The sequence below is a fragment of the Notamacropus eugenii genome, chromosome 1 (assembly GCF_028372415.1).
Source record: "Notamacropus eugenii isolate mMacEug1 chromosome 1, mMacEug1.pri_v2, whole genome shotgun sequence".
Taxonomy (NCBI): Eukaryota; Metazoa; Chordata; class Mammalia; order Diprotodontia; family Macropodidae; genus Notamacropus; species Notamacropus eugenii.
The window spans coordinates 306,847,968-306,869,700 of record NC_092872.1 but is presented as its reverse complement, the minus strand read 5'-3'; the positions used below and the strand labels follow the sequence as shown (position 1 = coordinate 306,869,700).

At 34.4% G+C, this 21,733-nt stretch overlaps 1 protein-coding gene across 1 annotated transcript in view; it reads left to right on the top strand.

Moving 5' to 3' along the window:
• KCNH5 (potassium voltage-gated channel subfamily H member 5) overlaps positions 1 to 21,733 on the top strand; it is a 492,146-nt gene that overhangs the window by 71,850 nt on the left and 398,563 nt on the right. Inside the window, exons 3-4 of the mRNA XM_072629412.1 lie at positions 1,785 to 1,891; positions 13,110 to 13,238. Of these exons, the coding sequence (XP_072485513.1) occupies positions 1,785 to 1,891; positions 13,110 to 13,238 (236 nt within the window). The remainder of the gene's footprint in view (positions 1 to 1,784; positions 1,892 to 13,109; positions 13,239 to 21,733) is intronic.

Sequence of the window (21,733 nt, the reverse complement as noted above, 5' to 3'; positions counted from 1 at the left end):
ACTTTACATAATAGGTATGAAATTCAATTCAATTCAAGAAGAATAGTAGGTACCTGTTATGTACAAAGCACTATAAATTAACATCTTTGCTTTTAAGAACAGAGATCCTTTTCTTTTTTGGAATATACCTCAGTGCATTTGTGTGGGTGCCATGTACTGATAATAAGAAAGTGTACTTTGGAAAGTAAGAGTCTAGTATTGGAGAGATATTTAAATATTTTAGTGAAGTGTAAAAGACTATATTTTAGCTTCTGATATGTTAATAATCAAGCCTTTTTTGAGGTTCTCTTGGAAAATTAGCAAATGTTAAGGCTTTTGTTCAGTGTTCCCACTTAGTCTTTAATTTGTGCTTGTTATCACATGTTCTCTTTGCAGTTGTGTCTGAATTTAGAGTTTACCCTTTTCTCTCCACTAAGAAAATACCCATAAACTCAATAGAAAGTTAAGTCAAATCAAAATGCATTCATTAAGCATCTATTATGTGCCAGGCACTGTACTAAATACCAGGGACACTGAAAAATCCCACCTCCTTCCCAAATTCTAATAACTATGAACAAACAAGATATAGACAGGATTTTAGGTAATCTGCATGGGGAAGATATTAGAATTAAGGTGGTTTGGGAAAACTTTCTTGCAGAAGGTGGAATTTTCATGAGGACTTCAGGAAGCCAGGGAAGCCTGGAGATGGAGATGAGAAGGGAGAGAATTCTAGAAGTGGAATGGCTGATTTAAATGTATGGAGTTGAAGAAGGGAAACAAATATTTACTAAGCACCTACTATATGCCAGGAGCTGTGCTCAATGCTTTTTATAAATGTTACCTTATTTAATTCTCACAACAAGCCTGAGAAGTAAGTTTTATTATTACTCCCATTTTCCAATTAAGGAAACTGAGGCAGATAGAGGTTAAGTAACTTGCTCAGGATCACACAAGCTAGTAAGTGTCTGAAGTCAGATTTGAATTCATCTCCCTGAGTCCAGCTCCAACACTTTATCCATTGTGACACCTTACTGCCTAGGTGAAGTCAGGAGACATAGAACCTTGTGTGAGAAACTGTAAGGAAGCCAGTTACTATATTTTAAGGTGTAAAAAAAGGAAATTTAAGTAGGGGCCAGATTACAAAAGTTAAATGCCAAAAAGATGATGTAATATTTAATCCTCGAAGTAATAGGGAGCAACTGGAGTTTATTAAATAGGGGCATGGAGTAGATCTGTGATTTAGGAAGATTTTGATTAGGAAGATGGACTATAATGGGGAGAAAATTGAGGCAAGAAGACCAAATAGCAGGCTATTGAAATAGTTCAGGAATGAAGTACTAAGAATCTGCACCAGAGTGGTGGCAGAATCAGAGGAAAGGAAGAATATTTGAGAAATATTATAAAGGTGGAATTTATAGAATGTGTCAGCTAGTTGTATGGGGGGAAGGATGAGAGAGAGGAGTCAAGAATGACACCTAGATTCTGAACTTGGGTGACTGGGAGGATGATGGTGTCCTTGATAGTAATAGAAAGTTAGGAAGGGGGGAGGGCTTGACAGGGGAGGTAATGAGTATGCAAATCACATTTTTTTTCTTATAATAAGAAAAGAGGTAACTTTTACCAGTATTAGAACAGCCTTGAGGAATCATGTACAAAAAGATGAAGTTTAATTGTTTTAGCTTATTTGGTGGGGGTTTCTAACATGTCTTAGCCTGTTCTGAATATGGATTAAGATAAATCTACAACTTTATAGTATATGGAAACAAAAAAAAACAAGCTGAAATGGATTTTATTTTATTTTCCAGTTTTATGTATGGGGAACTGACAGACAAGAAGACCATTGAGAAAGTCAGGCAAACTTTTGACAACTATGAGTCAAACTGCTTTGAAGTTCTTCTGTACAAGAAAAACAGTATGTATTATCAGTATGTATAAGCTGTGTAACTATTAACAAAATGTGCCACTTCCTTTATTGATAGTATATTTGAATTAGCTCTAGTTAACTCCTAACATCTGGGGAATTTGGGCAATTGATTTCTTCTCCAATAACCTTCAGGGGCTGACAAAATCTTATAATGATAGAGATAGTGGCTTGAACTACAAACAGAATACCATGTGGACCTAGGAACCTGGGGAGATATAGACCAGGTTTAAATGATCCATTAGCTTACTACCAGGTACACAGGTACCAGTACACACTCAGTAAATATTAGAATCATAGAATTTCAGCACTGGAAAAGACCTCATTGACTCTCTAACCAAATCCATTACCTAATGAGATGCATACCTAACAAATGACTTTTCGCTTCTGCTTGAAATGAATGAAGTGGATCCCACCAGAAACCTCCTAGGGAATTCCATTTCATTTTTGTATAAATCTAAGTTTCAGGAAGTTTTCCTGACATGCTGCTTCCCATGAACAGTACAGAAAGATTCTAATAGCTGGGGAATGTGAGCCAGAATTTGATTATGGGAAATATGTAATACAAAGTTGACCCCAGAATTTATTTCATGTTATTTTTTAAGGGAATAGGATTAGTATAAGTGAGCATATGTATTCTTCTAGTTGTCTTTCTGTGTGTATATACATGTGCATTATGTACACATATACACACACATATAGATGTGTATATACATACATATATACTTATACAGACAAATACTGTATGTACTGAGGTCAAATCTTTATCTCCTGAGTATATGCTATTGTGATACTTGGTAGCACATAGAATATAAATGAGCTGTTGAAAACTAACTTCCCTCATCAACATTTTCAGTGCTGAACTCCAGATCAAGGAGTATGCCGTACCTTAGGATCAAATGTATAGGGGGGGTGCTAGCTCAGGGATCTGTTACATAATGTAGATCTTTCTTAGAGTGTGGAGGAGTCTCCTAAAGAAAAAAAATCCAGTACACTTATTGGCTAACTTCCTCATTTTGATTCTTTCACTTTTGTTAATGATTCAATTTTATCTCCTATTCCTTTTCCCCTTGCTTGTCCTTCATTCCTGACACTAGTGAACACTGAAACATCTGGCTCAGGACAGTTTGATTTATATTGAGATGTGTCCTATTTACAATGAACAGCAGTAACATGATGCACTAGGAGTTTATGGCAGGTTGATGGTCAGTTCTAAGTATCATCACATAGACCAGTTGAAGAAGACCTATGATATTAGTATCAAATTCTTATTTCCAAATGGTGCTTACTGTGTATAGTGAAACTTGTTATGTGCCTCTGTAGTTTATATTTGCTCTATGGAGACCATTACTAATTACAATTAAGTTTGCCTTTCAATAAAAAGTGAGACATTTAGGATAAAATCTCAGATGTTTCCACTAGAATATATTTTTTCTCTGAGTACACTGTCATCTTTTATTTCATCATTTTCACTTATATTTAAAAGTCAAGACTGAAGACAGAACATTCTTTGAAGACTAATGCTAGATGTTAGTTTGCACTAAATACTAGGAAGGTGATTCATTTTGAGTGAGTGACTGAGAAAACAGAAAGGACCGGTGGTGTGTTCATTTTTTCAATTAGACTTGACTTATCACTGGTTAATGGATAAAATTGTAGATAGTCACTAAAAATCACATGCAGAAAATTTCCTATTTTCAAATAAATGCTTCTTTCTTTAATAAATTGTGGACCTTGAACCAAACCATGAGACCCAAATTAGTAAGGTCACTAGCTATGAAGGTAGGAGGAGCTATCTCTTTCCTGGGTATTCTTCCATGGTAGAAAGTAGAGATCTCAGAGCAACACAGTCACTAGTATGAGACTGGTTCTCATTGGCATCTGCTGCATAATAGTCACACTATCTGCTTGTATGGGTTCCCCTACCTGTGAAGACAGATCCAGACCATGACTTTTCATTTTGGAGAAGTCAAAGACAAGAAGCATTGTAGTATGGTGAAAACAATGCTGAATTTGGAGTCGGGAGCATGATTTTTGAATTCAACTTGTGATGCTCAACACCTGTATGACTTTAGACAAATTGATTAACCTCTCTGTATTTTAGTTTTGTTATCTATAAAATGAGAGGGTTTGATCAGATGTTTTCAATGGTCTTTTCCACCTCTAAATCTTTTTTTTCTATTTTTTTCATAAAGTAGCTTTATCGACACAAACCATGAGAAAGTGTGGAAATTTCTGAGCAAAGTTGTTTACCTCAGCAAAGAATTACATGTGTCTCATAACACATCACTGAAATAGAACTTTTCATATCCTACAAAAGTGCAGCCAGGATAGCAGAAGACTCCCAAATCAATAGTTGTTCCATTAAGATCCAAAGAACAGATCCCAGAATTTTGTCCTTGTAGGTGTATGGCTGCAGAGGCAGTAGTTTCTATTTAGTGTTCAGGTTTTCTTCTGAGTGCATTTAATTCCAGTCTGTTCACAAGTTAGGAGTAGGAGATCTGTCATTAATTTTTTAGATACATCATCATTCAGTGTTATACAAATATCTACCTGAACTCCATCACCTCCTGACTTTAGATTATATGATCATTAAGATGGGAGAGGTCACTCATGAGGTGGTAAATATAAGAGTGTGCATCCTCACCAATGTTGGAGATAAAGAGGGTGATAAACTTTGCTGGGACATATTCAAACACAGGACCATGAACACTGACGTTCAACATATCCCCCTCTGTGAATGGCAAGACTTCTTTAGAAGTTACAAACTTGTGGATCGAATCTTCTTCAATGGGAAAGAGTTCCTTTGTCCAGAGGGTGACATTTAAACTTACATAGAAACCTAGTTGGGGATGCCTGTCCATTGGGGAATGACTGACCAAGTAGTGGTATATGATTGTGATAGAGCACTGCTATAAGAAATTATGAGATCAATGATATTAGAAAAACATGGGTAGACCCGCTTAAAATAATGATGAGAGAAATGAGCAGAACCAAGACAGTATTGTGTATAGTAATAGCAATATTGTTTTAAGTGCAACTTTGAGCAAATAAGTCATTTTGACTATAATAAATACACAAATTAATTGATGTGTGAAGGAAGACTTTATCTGCATCCAGATAAAGAACTGATAAATAGAAGCATGTATAGAATGATTTTACATACACACACACACACACACACACACACACACACACGCATTTGTGTCTAATGGAAATCATCTTGGGGGGAGGGAAGAAAAAGAAAAGAAATTTATATGTAATTATTATATATTTACAAGGAATAGAAAGTTGTATATAATAGATTTGCAGTTTTATATGCAGTCATCTTTTTGAAATTATACTGTGTTATGGAAATGCTTGTTTTATTCCATAAATTAAAAATAAAATTAAAAGAAAGACCAATTGGACATGTAATACTAGAGACTATAGGGGTCAAGTTCTTTGGAATATATCTAGTTCTTCATGGGTTTTCTCAATAAAGAAGTGCACAGTGTCTTCATATTGTTAACAACATCCCAGTTAATTTAGAAGGGGAACCTATAAAATCTTAGTACTTAGAACCAGAAGGGCCCTTAAAAATCATCTAGTTTAAAACTTTACTTTTATAGGTAAAAATTTTAAAAAACCCACAGCTAAGCCTTCTTTTGAGTCCAGGCATGACCTACTATTGAGGAGGCTTAAGCTAGTGGATTGCTTGAGTTCAAGAGTTTTGAGCTGCAGTAGAACTGAAACCCATCAGGTGTCCAAATTAAGTCGGGAACCAGTGTGGTGATTCTCAAGGAAGGGGGTGGGGTGGGAATGACTAGGCAGCCTAAGTTTGGAGAGTAGGTTAAAGCTTCTGTAATGGGGATGGATGTAACACTTCCAACTTCATTGGGATAGGGATACAGTCTCAAAAATAAATGAATGAACAAAGGAATAAGTAAATCAATGAACAGATTGTTTTTGAAAACTGTTATGGCATTTTAGTTGGTTTTTGTATAAGAAAATCATTCTCCAGACTTAAGCAAGGACCCTTTGGCAATTCTCAGGTGTTATATTATTATATAAAAAGGCCCCTTTCCACATACAGCCTACAATAGCAATGTGAAAAACCCTATAACAAAGACTTTGCTTTACTATGGACTTAATTATACTCTGGGTAATCTCGTTTTCTTTTGCTCCACAATTATCTCTGATGTTTCCTTTATTATAATATGGTAAATAAAATGTAGGTGTCATCCTTTTCTCCTGTAATGGGGTCATCTATTTCTAAAAACAACTCTGAAAATTCAGCTTAACCACCTAAGGAAAGACCAATCAAATTCACTGCTATCTTTTTGGTTATTTTATTGGCATATTTTATTTTTACATTGCAAACATTTCCAGATTATGAGAATTGTTTGGGAAGTAAAACAACCAGACAAAACAAAAAAATGCAATTTCTACCTGAAAGTATATGGAACATTCCAAACCTACAGCCTCCTCAAACTCTATTTATAAAAGAGTTTTGTTTTTTTAAATGAAAGAAATCTACTTTCCCACCTTTCTTATTCTCACCTCATTGAAAGAAAAGAAAAAATCCTTTTAACTTATATGTACAGTCAAGCAAAACAAATTTCTTAATTGGCTGTGTTCAAAAATATGTGCTTCATTCGACACCCTGAATCCATCATCTCTCTGTCAGAAGGGGAATAGTATGTTTCATCATTAGTCTTCTGGAATCATGGATGATCTTTGAATTCATTATAATTCTTAAAGGTCTTGAAGTTGTTGGCTTAATTGTATTGTTATTATTGCATGAATTGTATTATTATATGAATTATTCTATTTCACACTGAATCAATTTATAAAATTGCTTATTTTTATAATGATAATGGTATAGTATAAGTTGTTCTGGTTCTGTTCATTTCTCTCTGTATCAGTTCATATAAAATTTTTGATATATTTTTGAAATCATCTACTTCCTTATTTCTTACACCTCAATAGTATTCCATCACACTCATAATTCCACAATTTATCCACTTATTACTCATTTGAGAAGCATCCTTTTAGTTTCTAATTTTCGCCTAGTACTAGTATAGGTGGGTCACAGGGTACTCGATATTTAATAACTTTTATTATATAATTCCAGAAAGCTTCCAAAATGGTTATACCTATTTACTGGTCCATCACTAGTATTTCAATATGCTTGTTTTCCCATAACCACTCTGATATTTGTCATTTTTATAATCATCTATGCTAATGAGGCATAAGGTATAAAGTAGAATCTCAGTAGTTTTTTTGCATTTGTATGTTAGTGTCTTGGAGCATTTTTGTATAATTATAGATAGTTTGGATTTGTTCCCTTTAAAAATGACTGCTCATATTCTTAGACCCTTTTTCATTTGGGGGATGACTGTTTTCTTATAAATTTCATGTGTCAATTTGGATATTATTTTGTTACATGACATGAAGTAAATCAAATTTCTTCCATAATGATGTCCAATTTCCCCCCAAATTAAAAAAAAAGTCAAATATCAAGCTTTTATTTTAGTAATGAGGATTGTTGTGTCTCAAAAACTTGGCTAGCTAATTGTGTCTTGTCATAAATCCATATATTTATCAAGGAACTTGGGGCGCATTATCAAAACAGACAAACCACTTTTATTTAAAAAATAAAAGAAATATTGATATATTGAAATAAGAGTTATGGGCAGAGATGAAAAATACATGTGATCAAAATATGCATGCACTATAGGCCCTTAACCATTTCACATATACAAAAGTTGAGGCACAGGGAAATATATAGTCAACATTGCTTATAGATTTGTAGCAAAATTAGAATTTTATTTATTTAACTCACATAATAAGTACATAAAATGGGCAAGGCATTGAGCTAAGTCCTTCTTAGGATACAAAGATGAAGAACAAATAGTTCTTGCCTTCAAGGAAATTATTCATCTGGTCCAGGACTCTTGCCAATAGGCTCTTGTGTCTTTCCAATGCTTTCATCTGTCCCCAGAAGGAAGAATTGAGACAGTTCTTGCTTATGATTTGTTAATTATATCAGGTCACATGGCTGCATTTCTGGGTGGCTGCTATGCTACTTTTTCTTCATATTTTGCTATTTTATATTTCTTCCAAAGTATAAAATATTCAAGTTTCTTTCCTGAAGTTCTTAAAAGCCTTCCGTAGCAAAATACAAAATGGAATATTAGTTGCCTGTAAATAGGTTTGTAAAGGACATGAGGAAAACAATGTGTATTATAAACTCTTCAACTTTCATTGACATTGACGAGTTCACTGTGTTGGAAAAGAAATAGCCTATGTATTAGTACAGCTCCCATGTCTGTTGATCTGTCAAAATGTGTACACCACTCAGTTTCTTCTCAGATGTGCTACACTAAGTTTGAAACAAAACAAAACAAAAATGATACATTTCACTATTACCTTCTTTTTCAATGCTTCATTCTCATATTTGGCTATTTCTTGAGAAGGATAATGTCCTGTACTCATACTTCCAAATTAATAGGGCTACTTGAATTAAACATAAACTGAGTTTTAGAATGAAAGAACTCCTAATGAGAGCCTCTACAACCACTTATTTGTTCCCTTAAGGATATAAATAGAAACCACTCAGGTGGTCTTGTATATTTTCCTTTGTTGGAACTAAATGTGTTACTTTCACCTGGGATTAAGAAAATGCTGTCTTGTCTCTCATTAGAAAGAATTTCTGAGTCATTATACTTTTTTGTTTTTTCACAAATACCATTAATATCTGTGCCATTTATCTTCTAAAGACCAGAAGATGAACCTAACCCTTTCTTCACTTAAATACTTTTTAAGGGAGGAGAATTCATAGGGTCTTCAGTGAAGAAACAACTTCAGGGAAAAAAGGTGGGAAGTTTTTTAATGAAATGGGCAGTCATTCCATTGATGTTTTGTACTTTACTGAGCAATTTCTCAAAGTATTTATTGTTTAATTCTTTGATTTGTTCACATCTTGGCAAAACTGAACTGCATTCTTCTTAGGTTTCCTTAAATTTCATTTTTCCTGAGTTTTGCATGAATTACTCCTTTTAAAACCCCTTGTTAGCCTGTATGTCTCTATCTCACCCATGCTGGAAGTGCATTGGTACTTGTAGGTCCAATGCCACTGCTGGTTGGCACAGAGGCTTTGTCCTGTTCCTTTTCTAACCTGATCAAGTTCGTCATTTGTTGGGTAATCTGGTGAGCCCCCTCTCCTGGGTATTCATCACATTACTGTCACTCTTTGTGAGGAAACATGGTTGACTTTATCCCTACTGCATCTCAGAACTCCAGAACTCAAGCAATTTACTAGCCTCAGCCTCCCCAGTAGTAGGGATCATAGGCATGGGGCACAGTACTAAGAGGTAAATTACTTTTCAAAGAGCTTGATACTCAGGCCTGATTTCCTGATCTGAGGAACACTGGTGACAATATAAAAACTTTATTTTTCCTCTGTACCACCCCAGAGTATCTCATAAATGATTGCATATTTAAACTAATTATTATAGTGCATAAATAGTAAGCAAACTATTTATATAGTCTTCAGGTTGCTGTCCTCGGTACTTATCATATCCATAGAGGAAAGGCAACTAATCTCTCCTGTGTGTGTCATGTGATAGAAGTGTTCTTGTAATGGAAGTCATGTTAGCTCCAACTTACCCACTGGTAAGCTTTAGAAAACAACATTTCAGAAATCACTCCCTAATTCCATACGTATTTTCACTCTTGGCAGCAGGGATCTCAATGTTTTAGCTATCCAAATTTTGATTGATGGAATCATATGATTTTATAGCTAGAAGGAATTGTGGAGATCATACATCCCAACTCTTTATTTTATAGATGAGCAAAATGAAAGTTAGGACGGGAAAGTGACTTGCCAAGTGTCTTGCTATTAGTAATTAATGTGGAACTTCTCACAGGAAGTGGCAGTAAGTATCTCGTCTGTGCCAAGAAGAGGTCAGGGAAATCACTATTGGTTGGTGGCAGTGGTAGAGTGTATGTAATAAAATAATTGATAATATCTGACATTTATGTAGTACTTTGAGACTTTCAAAGAACTTTACTAATGTCATCTCTGATCCTCAGTACACTGGGAAGTGGGTGCTATTTTTATCCTGCTTTAGAGATGAGGAAATTGAAACTGAAAAAGAGTTAGTGACTTGTTCAGGACCATAATTACACAGGTCAGTGTCCGAAGTGGGATTTTAACAGAAGTCTTCCTATTTCCAAGTTAGAGTAAAATAGATAGTATGATGTTTGAGTCAGTATTCAAACCCAGGTATTTCTATCTCCAAGTCCATAACCCTATAATCCAGTACTCTAAATCTATAGTATAAATTAGCAGATCACTACTCTGGCTCTTGCAGTTGTGGTGATGCTGGCAGTGATTTTCAGTGGTAGGAAAGTCAGCTATTAGCTGGAACAGTTAGTTTTCCCTACTTGGTGTAGTAGTTGATATGGTTTTTTTTACTTCGTAATATCCTGAAAACCTTGGAAAGATCAAATTGTCAAATACAAAAAAAGTTTCATTAAAGAAAGTCACTTGTTGAAATTTATATAAAATCTCTAGTTTTGATTTGAATGTTTGTGTTGATTTGTAAGAATTTGTTCTTGCAACAAGAGCAAGTTATGGAATGACAAAATATGTTTATAACTTAAATCTGGTTAAGTGCCCACACATTAATAACAATTTGGAGCTTAATATAACATTTCAAAGAAGCAGCACAGCATATTGAACAGAGAGTTGATGTCAAAGTCAAAAAGTCTTGGATTCAATTGATACCTCTGACATAAGCCTGTTGTGTGATTATCTACAACTAAAAATCTCAGTTTCCTAGGCAGTTCTTGAAGTCTCTAAATTCCAGAGCAGGTGCTGATGTTTACAAACAGGAAATTTCTTCATCAGGAGTTCCTTTACAACAATTAATGTTAATTAATGTTACAATAATATTAGTTACCATTTGCAGAGTGCTTTTAGTTTGCAAAACACTTTACTGATATTATCTTGCTGATCTTCACAACAGTCCTAGAAAAGGTGCTGAAATTATCCTCATTTTACAGATGAGGAAACAATGAAATAGAGATTTAAGTAACTTGCCCAGGGTAACATAGCTAGTGTCTAAGTCCAGATTTGAAATGAAGTCCTCCAGATCTCAGTCCTACCACTCTACCCACTGCAGTACCTGCCAATGATGAATATACAATATAATGAAATCACAGGTCCAGTACAAACATGTTTACTAGATGCAGTAAAAAAAGTCAATAAAACATAAATAAACAATACTAAAGGAAAAAGTGGTGACACATCAAATACTCCATGTGTGCAATTCTGTTTGAAGTGGAAAACAATAAGTCAAACTGTCAAAAATTAAAGATTCCTTATTTACTTAGGTTGCCATGATAAAAACCTTAGACTGGGTATGAGGGAGATAAAAGGGACCAGGGGCAAAAAAGACGCGATTTTTAAGCTATTTAGAGTGACTCCAAAAGGGTAGGAAAGGTACATATTTGGATAGATGATGAAGTTGGTGACAAAAATAAGTTGATAGAGACACTTAATTCCTATATATCCTGGTTTGAATTCTGTCATATTGTGAGCTGAAGAGAGGCAGATCTAACTACTATGTTGAGCAGTTAGGAAGGAACCTCTTTGAAGGTACCTTGTCATTATTGGCTCCACTCCCACCATAGACTATGAACTATTTCTTTTCATTGCCCTTGTGTGTCTCACCCATTCCATTGTTTTAACATCCATTTTTATTTGAAAGACTTTACACATCTACTTCTTCCTTTTCTCTATTTTCTATTTCTTAACTATGGACAGATGTTTGAATGTATTGATATCAAATCACATTAAATATGGTGAAAACTCCTTTCCTATTTTTTTCCTGAAGCTTTTCTCCAATGTTGTATCTTCTTTGTTCTCTCTTTGAAGGCTAGATCTCCAAAGTACCTTGAATTATATTGAAATTCTTTTCAAAACTCTTTTATTCTCTCCTTTTCTCCACATTCACCATAATTTTCCTTACAGCCAAATATTGGGCTCAGTCCTCATTCGTCTTACATTTGGATCATGAAAGCCTCATGCATCTCTTCCCTTTGGCTCTTCTGAACTGTTTCCCTCCCAGCATGTACATGTAAAATGTGGAAACAAAAACAATTTACTTTATATATCTCTTTAACCATGTCAATGCTGTTTCAAAGCTTTTCCGTGGTTTCCTTTTGCTTCCTATCTCAACTTCTAATTACCTTTTGTTTTAAGGTTCTAGTCCAGTCTACCTCCTGCTATATCACCTCCATTACTTCCCCCTCATTTTCTCTATACCCATCTCAGTCTTCAGACAAAACATTTTGGAAGTTACTGGATCCTCTTTCCCAGTCTCACTATCTTTCTTGAGTCATTTTCCCTTATAATAGATTTTTCCTCAATTTTAAAACAACTCCTTTCCTTAACTGAATCCACCTTGGACTTAGAGCATAAATTATGTGATAGGAGAAGAAATCAGAATAAGTGAGATGAAAGAAATGAGACAAATGCTAAGGAAAAGAAATATCACTTTATTAGAGTAAGGGAAATTAAAAAGCAGAAATAAGTAGATCAACTAATAATAATGTGTGATGATTTTTAGTATGGTACTAGAATGGCTTTCATTGTCTGAGCTTAGAGTTCAGGTATTTCTTACTTGAAAAATGTATAGTAGAGTGATTATATAGCCTGTGTAATCCCATATGGGACTCTTTTTTCAGTGTGCCAAGCACCGATACATCCTTCATAAATGCTTCTTGATTGCTGGCCAACTACAAATTTGATGCACAAAGAACTGATATTTGTGATTTCTTTGGAGCAATCAAAATACCATTATTTCAATGGTTTTTTTTCCTTTATGGAAAAAATTGAAGAAAGTAATCATCAGCATTTAGGTAATTACACATTATATAGGCCTCTATTTCTCTCTCTGTAGCTATTTTATATATATATATATCTACTATATATGTACATATATTTATATATGTCCTATTTCTTCATCTCTTTATCTCCATCAGTTTGTTAGTCTATCTATCATCTCTCTTTCTACCTACCTACCTATCTATCTGTCTATCTGTCTGTCTATCCATCTATCTATCATCTCTCTTTCTACCTATCTATCTATCTCACTATCTGTCTGTCTGTCTATCTATCTATCTCTATCCTAATCAACCTTCTTTTTTGTTACAGGAACTCCTGTTTGGTTTTATATGCAAATTGCACCAATAAGAAATGAACATGAAAAGGTGGTCTTGTTCCTGTGTACTTTTAAGGATATTACCCTGTTCAAACAGCCAATAGAAGATGACTCTACAAAAGGTAACTATGAATGGATTTATTACTCAAGTTGAGGACTTCCACCTAATTACCTACTTAATATTTGTCACTAAATCCATTTTCTGAAGGATCAAAGAAATGCAGTAGTGATAATGGTAAATAATAGTGGTCTAAATTCATATTTCCACTTACCCAAAGACCCCCTGATATTCATTTTCTTGCCTATAATTAAAGCATACAATTATGCCAAACATGGAACAATAAAAAAAATAATTTCAATTGAAGAGAAAAAGTTGAGATAAGATTTAAAGAAGGTCTTTTTTACTCTAAGGGTTAATAAAATTCAGATGGATATTAGGAAGTTTCAAAAGTTCCTTCTGCAGAAACCTTTAAAAATAGACTTCATAACCCATAATCTAAAGTAGTTTAGGTTTTGTATTGATTGCATGGTTCTCTCACTTTATTCTCTATATGTCTAGCTTTGTGAAGAAAAAAATATGTTAGATTCAGTCTGAACAGGTTGAAAAGATATTTTAGTCATCAAAAATACAAGTAGAAAAATACAAAAAAGTGTGACCCCCATTCTTCTTGTTTTGGAGTATAAAATTGAGTTACCAATGTCATTCAATGAGACCACTGCAGAGCACCAGTTGCTGGAATTCCAATAGTTATTAAAATCTTTTCTTTTCTGTTCCCATCTCATTTTCATTCTCATTTCTCTCTGACTGGCTTGTGCTTAGATTAGAAAAGGGTATCATATAAAAGGACACAGTCAAATACTCATAAAAGTAGTTTTTATGATATGATGCTTTTAATAACCTCTTAGGAGATTGAAAATGAAATGGTTTTCTCCACCAAATTTATTCTTTTGCATGTGACAAACATTGTCTTTTTTTTGCTACCTCCCATACCTTAGCCATCTTATTTCTTTCTTCTGCTCCACCTGCGCCCAGTTTGGAATCAAAGCGCTGATTTTGTTTTATACTGAAATTTCAGTTAAAAATGTTGCAGACTGCTTTTCCCTTAGATGTGAGATTTGTACCTTCTAACTGAGCATTTGTACCTTCTAACTGAGATGCTAGTGCAGTCTTTGACATAAACTGTAGTAGTGAATAGCTAAGACAAAGGAGGAGGATGTTTCATATCACCAGTCATTAAAAAGTCACTTTATAGAACAATTATATTACATTAATTATAATATTATAATATACTAATTAATGATTAACATATTAATTAATAAATATATTATAATATATTAATTATAGAACAATTAATTTTTGTGAATCTTAAAATTAAATGTTAACTTAATGGAATTATATGACTTCTCTTTCTGGTTTTCCATAATTTGTCATTAGAATATGGGTCCACTAACTAAAAGGTGGAGTATGAATTTAAAAGCTATTAATATTCAACGAACTGTAAGCAGTTTATTTTTTCTTTGATAAACAGGTGATGATATGGAGAGGGTAGATTTGTAATAATTCTAAAACATATTAGTCATGACATTCACAGTAATTAAGGTCGCTATATAATACCCTACCCTTAGACTTCGCATAGCTCATGACTTCATATCTCTCTAATTCATTGATTGTACATTTGCAATTTATCATCTGACCCATGACCCAGTCCCCCACATTCAGGGTTTACATGGACAGGATCAGATCTTGATATCTCTTCTTATCCTTAAATCACTATCTTTGCCTTATTGTGCCCTGCCCAGAATTGTTGTGGGAAACCTCAGAATCCACTGAATGTCATCTTCTCCCATGGCTCTATACAATTCTCCATAATTATAGTACCATTCTATTGCTTGAATTTCATTTGAAAGGAAACAAATTTGGGAATATCAAATGGACAATTCACTGAAATTCTAGTGAGTCCTAGTTTCACCAAAGAGACTTTAGGGTACTAAACCAATAGCAAGAACCCCTTTTTCTTTCCAAATAAAAGGAACTTTGGGTTTTATAGAGATAGCAACCTTTTGGCCAAACTACACCATCCAAATAATGCATGGTAAGTAAAGGAAGACAAAGTCTGTTTCTTTCTACCTTGTACCATATACAGTCTCTTGCTGAATCTCCATTTCCCAGGGAAATGTATGTGATTATCTTCTCCCTAAGAGGTTAGTGCTGCCCAAGAACATTTTCACATGCTCTGACTAGAAGATTAGATTCTGGGATGTTTTCTCTCCAAGACCCTGACACCAGTTTGTAACTGCACTCTTTCTAGAAGGCTGAGTACCCAAATACAGTAATCCAGAGTTGCCAAAGATACAACCTCAGAACTGGCGCTGCCCAGGAACTCCCTGTATTTCTTTCTTTCTTTTGTTTTTGTTTTCAATTATAGGGAAACAAAAAATGTTCGCATTCATTTTTAAAGATTTTGAGTTCCAAATTCTCTTCTTTATTTCCCTCTTCTCTCCTTGAGAAGGCAAACAATTTAATATAGATTTTAGATTTTACATGTAACATCCCACAAAAATTTCCATATCATCCATGTTACAAAAGAAAATGCAGACCAAAAAAATTAACCCCAAGGATAATAAGGAAAGTATGCTTTAAGCTGCATTCTATCAGTTCTTTTTCAGGACATGAATAGCATTTTTTTCATCATAAGTGCTTTGGAATTGTCTTGGGTCATTGTATTGCTGAAAATAGCTAAGTAATTGTCATACCAGTCATATGGTCATATAGTATTGCTGTTACTACATAAAACGTTATCCTGGTTGTGCTCATTTCACTTTGTATCAGTTTATGTATGTTTTCCCAGGTTTTCTAAAAGTATTCTGTTCATCATTTCTTATAGCACAATAGTATTCCATTGCAATCATATTCTCCAGCTTGTTTAGTCATTCCCCAATGGATTAGCATCCCCTGAATTTCCAATTCTTTGCAATGAAAAAAAGAGTTGCTATATTTTTGTATATATAGGTCATTTTATTTTTTCTTTGATCTTTTTAAGGATATTGACCTAGTAGAAGTATTGCTGGATCAAAGGGCAGGCATGGTTTAATAGCTCTTTGTGCATAGCTCCAAACTGCTCTCCAAAATGTCTACATCACTTCACTATTCCACCAAGAGTGTATTAGTGTCCCCATTTTTCCACCTTCCCTCCAACATTTTTCATTTTCCTTTTCTGTCATATTTCTCAGAGTTGCTTTAATTTGCATTTATTTAATTAATAGTGATTTAGAGCATTTTACATGACTATAGATAGTTTTGATTTCTTTTTCTGAAAACTTCATGTTTTTGTCATCTAACCATTTATCAATCGGGAAATGACTTGTAGTCTTATAAATTTGACCCAATTTTCTCTATATTTTGGAAATGAAGCCTTTATCAGAGAAACTTGCTGTAAAATCCCACCCTCTCAGAGTTTCCTACTTTCCTTCTAATCTTGGCTGCAATGGTTTTGTTTGTGAAAAACTTTTAATTTGATGCAATCAAAATTATCCATCTTACATTTCATAATGCTGTTTATTTCTTGTTTGGTAAAAAAATTCTTCCCTTATCCCTAATTCTGACAAGTAAACTATTCCAATGCTCCTCTAAATTGCTTATGATGTCACTCTTTTTGTCCAAATCATATGCCCATTTTGACCTTATTTTAGTATGCAGTGTGAAATGTTAATCTATACCTAGCTTCTGCCAAACTGCTTCTCAGTTTTCTAAGCAATATTTTTGTCAAATAGTGATTTTTTGTCCTAAAATTTTGGAATGGTATGCTACTGAACAAGTAAATTAGTTCAGGTAGGATTGTCATTTTTATTGTATTTGACCTGCCTACTCACAAGCAATTAATATTTTTCCAGTTGTTTAGATCTGACTTTATTTTGAGTGAAAAGTGTTTGGTAATTGTGTTCATATAGTCACTGAGTTTACCTTGGCAATTAGATTCCCAAGTGTTTTACATCGTCTGCAGATATTTTAAGTGGCATGTCTCTTTCCATCTCTTGCTGCTTGACTTTTATGGTAATATATAAAAATGCTGATGATTTATATGAGTTTATTTTTTATCCTACAAGTTTGCTTAAGTTGTTAATTGTTTCAACTAGTTTTTTAGTTGATTTCCTAGGGTTCCCTAAGTATAACATCATATTGTCTGTAAAGAATGATAGTTTCATTTTCTAATTGCCTATTCTAATTACTTGAATTTCTTTTTCTTGTCTTATTGCTATATATATAATTTCTAGAACAGTATTGTATAATTAGTGGTCATAACAAGCATCATTGCTTCACTACTGATATTAATGGAAAGATTTCTAGCTTATCCTCATTACAGATAATGATTGTGATAGTTTTAGACAGATACAACTTATCATTTAAGGAAAACTCCATACACATGTACATGCATACATACATACATGTAGAAATATCCTTGATAGTATTTTATTTACAATTTTACATCAATATTTATTAGGAAAATTGGTCTGTAGTTTTCTTTCTCTGTTTTTGCTTTTGCTGTTTTAGGTATCAGCACTGTATTGTCTCTAAAAATATTTCTGAGGACATTCTCTTTGCCAATTTTTTCAAATACTTTACATAGTGTTGGAATTAATTGTTTTTTAAACATTTAGTAGAATATACTTTTGAATTCATCTGGTCCTGAGGATTTTTTCTTAGGGAGCTCATTTATGGCTTCTTCAATTTCTTTTTATAAGATAGGGTTATTTAGTATTCTATTTTCTTTTCTGCTAATTGGGGAAATTTACATTTTTTGTAATTAGTCATCAATTTCTCCCAGATTGTCAGATTTATTGGCACATTATTGAGTGAACTAGCTCCTAATAATTGTTTTAATTCCATTTTCATTGGTGGTGAATTCATCCTGTTGATTTTCGATGCTGGTAATTTATTTTTCTTAGTTCTCTTTTTAATCAAATTAATTAATGTTTATTTTCCTCATAAAATCAGTGCCCAGTTTCATTTATTAATTAAATGTCTTTCTTACTTTAAATTTTATTAACCTCTCCTTTGAGTTTCAGGATTTGTAATTTGGTGTTTAGTTGGGGATTTTTAAAAATTTCTTGATTTTTAATAAAGTCATTAGCTTCTACCTCAAGTTCCAGCTTGAACTAAATTGTCAAGCATTCAAACTATGCTTCAGAGACCATAACTCTTCTGGGCTGGTGACATTGTTCAAATGCAAAATGGACGCTTGCCAAAAAGACTATTTTATAGAGAAATTACATGGGGCAGGTGATCACATGGTGGTCAGAAGAAGCAATACAAGGACACCCTCAAGGTCTCTCAGGAACTTTAGATTTGACTGTGCAGCGTGGTAGACACTGGCACAGGACCACTCAGCATGACATGCCCACATCAGGAGGGGTGCTGTGCTCTATGAGCAAAGCACAATTGAGAGAGCACAAAGTAAACACAGGATGCACAAATTTGGAGTATCCACCCCAAATGTCCCCAATATGTGGTAGAGCATTCCATGCTCATATTTGTTTGATCAGTCACAGACACCTTGAAACTTGACTTTATCATGATGCTGTCATTTTGGTCCTCTTTGAGAATGAGGGACAACAACCAGCCAGCTTCCATCTGCTGCATTCTGAACTTTAAGACATTTTCTTCAGTGAGCTTTTGGATTTCCTTTTCCATCTGGCCAATTCTACTTTTTAAGGCATTCTTCTCCTCATTAGCTTTTTGGATCTCTTTTGTCATTTGAGTTAGTCTGTTTTTTAAGGTGTTATTTTCTTTAGCAATTTTTGGTCCCCTTTAGCAAGCAGTTGACTTAGTTTTCATGATTTTCTTGCATCACTCTCATTTCTTTTCCCAGTTTCTGCTCTATATCTTTTACTTGATTGTCAAAATCCTTTTTGAGCTCTTCTATGACCTGGGACCAATTCATATTTTTCTTAGAGGCTTTGGATGTAGGAGCTTTGACTTTGTTGTCTTCTTCTGTTTGTATATTTTTGTCTTCCTTGTCACCAAAGTAAGGTCTATAGTCTGATTCTTTTCCTGGTTTTTACTCATTTCCACAGTCATTTCCTTGACTTTTGAGCACTTTGTCAAGGTAATTCTCTGCTTCCAGTAGGGGTGAGGGGTATATTGTCAGTCGCTCAATTCTCCCACAATCTGTGGGCCTAGAGTTCCAGAAATGACAGCTGCCACTGCCCCTGCTGCTGCTGCGGCTGCAGCTCACTCCTCTGCCCCCTCTACCACCCTGGAGTTAGGTCAGACAACTCTACTTTCTCACACAAGTTCGACAGGTTTTTTCCCCACTGACCTTCCAATTTGCTTTTGGCATTTTGGGGTGGTGAAGTCTGGAAACTGTCACAGGTACCAGAGATTCAGTTCCCTCAAGGCCTGCTCAGCTCCCATCTGTGCTGGCTCAGCCCATGCTTGACTGAGCTCGGCTCCCAGCCCAGTGTGATAGACACTTGCTGTAGAGCTTCTAAGCTGTCCTGGGCTGGAGATTTGCTTCATTCCATCATTCTGTGGGTTCTGCAGCTCCAGAATTTGTTTAGAATAATTTTTAACATGTATTTGGCTGGGCTTGGGGGGAGAACTACTTGCAAGTCTACTCCATTCTCTTGGCTTCATCCCCCCAAAACTTTTCTTTTTGCACCTCTTTTATGTGAGATAATTCCCCCTGTTCTTCCTATCTCATCCCCCTTCTCCCAGGACATCCCTCTATCTCACCTCCTAATATTTTTTAAATAACCCCATCTTAGTCATCTTGCTGGGTAGGTGATTCTTTTTTTTTTTTTTGATTTATAAAACTCATGCCTATGTGATATAACCCAATAAGACAGTACAATGTCATAGGTAAAGACCCATTTCATCAGAAAATGTACATTTTCACACACACACACACACACACACACACACACTTGACTTTTTGCTATTTATTTAGTATTTTATTTTTCTCCAGTTACATGTAAAACAATTTTTAACATTCATTTTAAAGACTTTGATTTCCAAATTCTCTTCTTTCCTCCCTCCCCACTCTTCCCCCTCATTGAGAAGTCAAGCAATTCTATATAGGTTATACGTATGTAGTCATGCAAAATATTATGTGAAAGAAAACATAGATAAAAAACCTCAAGAATAATAAAGTAAAAGAGTATGCTTCAATCTGTATTCAGGTACCCTCAGTTCTGTATCTGGGGAGGTATAGCATTTTTCATCATAAGTCCTTTAGAGTTGTCTTAGATCATTGTTGTGCTGAGAACAGCTAAGTCATTCACAGCTGATCGTCTTACAATAATGCTGTTGATTTATACAAAATGCATTTCACTTTGCATCATCCTATACAAGTCTTTTGAGGTTTTTCTGCAAGCATCCTGTTCATCATTTCTTATGGTACAATGAGAATTCTACAGCTATTCCTCAACTAATGGTCATTCTTTTAATTTCTAATTCTTTGCCCCCCGCAAAAGAGCAGCTATATTTTTGTACATATAGGTCCTTTTCCTTTTTGTTTTTTCTTCTCTTTTGGGATACAGATTTGGGATACTGATAGGTCATAGGGTCTACATGGTTTTCATAGCCTTTTGAGCATAATTCCAGATTGTTTTACATAATGACTGAATCAATTCACAACTCTACCCATAGTGCATTAATGTCTCATTTTCCCCACATCCCCTCCAACATTTGTCATTTAATTTTTCTGTCCTATTAGGCAATCTAGTGAGTATGAGACAATACCTCAGAATTGTTTGAATGTGCATTTCTCCAATCAATAGTGAGTTAGAGTATTTTTTCATATGACTATAGAGAACTTTGATTACTTTCATCTGAAAACTTCATCTGAAGTAATCAAATCATCAATGTGATCATTTATCAATTGGGAAATGGTTCTTACTTTTATGAATTTGACTAAGTTCTCTATTTGTTTGAGAAATGAGGTCTTTATCAGAGAAACTTGCTTCAAATTTTTTTCACATTTATTATTGCTAAATGTATTTCCCTCCATCTTATCCCTCCTCCCCAATTTATTTTGTTCTTTCTCTACTTTCACTCTATCCCTCCTCAAAAGTGTTTTGTTTCTGACTACTCTTCCCCCAAGCTACCCTCCCTTCTATCACACCCCCTTCTCTTTTCCCCTTCCGTTCATATGAATAGGTGATTCTTGGTTGTAATCCTAGCTTTTTGCACTCCAGAATATCCTATTCTAAGTACTCTGATCCTTTAATGTAGAAAATCCTCCTCTTTTATAGACAGGATTGTAATTCTGACTGTGACTCCATGATATTTGAATTGTTTCTTCCTCACTGTTTACAACATTCCTTGCTTAACTTTGGATCTCTGGAATTTGGTTATGATATTCTTTAGAGTTTTCATTTTGGTTTCTCTTTCAGGAGGTGATTGGTGGATTTTTTTCCATTTCTATTTTACCTTCTGATTCTAGAATTTCATGGAAATTTTCCCTGATAATTTCTTGAAAGATGGTATCTAGATTCTTTATTGATTCTGACTTCTTTAATTGATTTCTCCTCTATTTTTCATATCATTCATTTTTCCAATGAAACATTTCACATCGTCTTCTATGTTTTCATTCTTTTGATTTTCTTTTATTGTTTC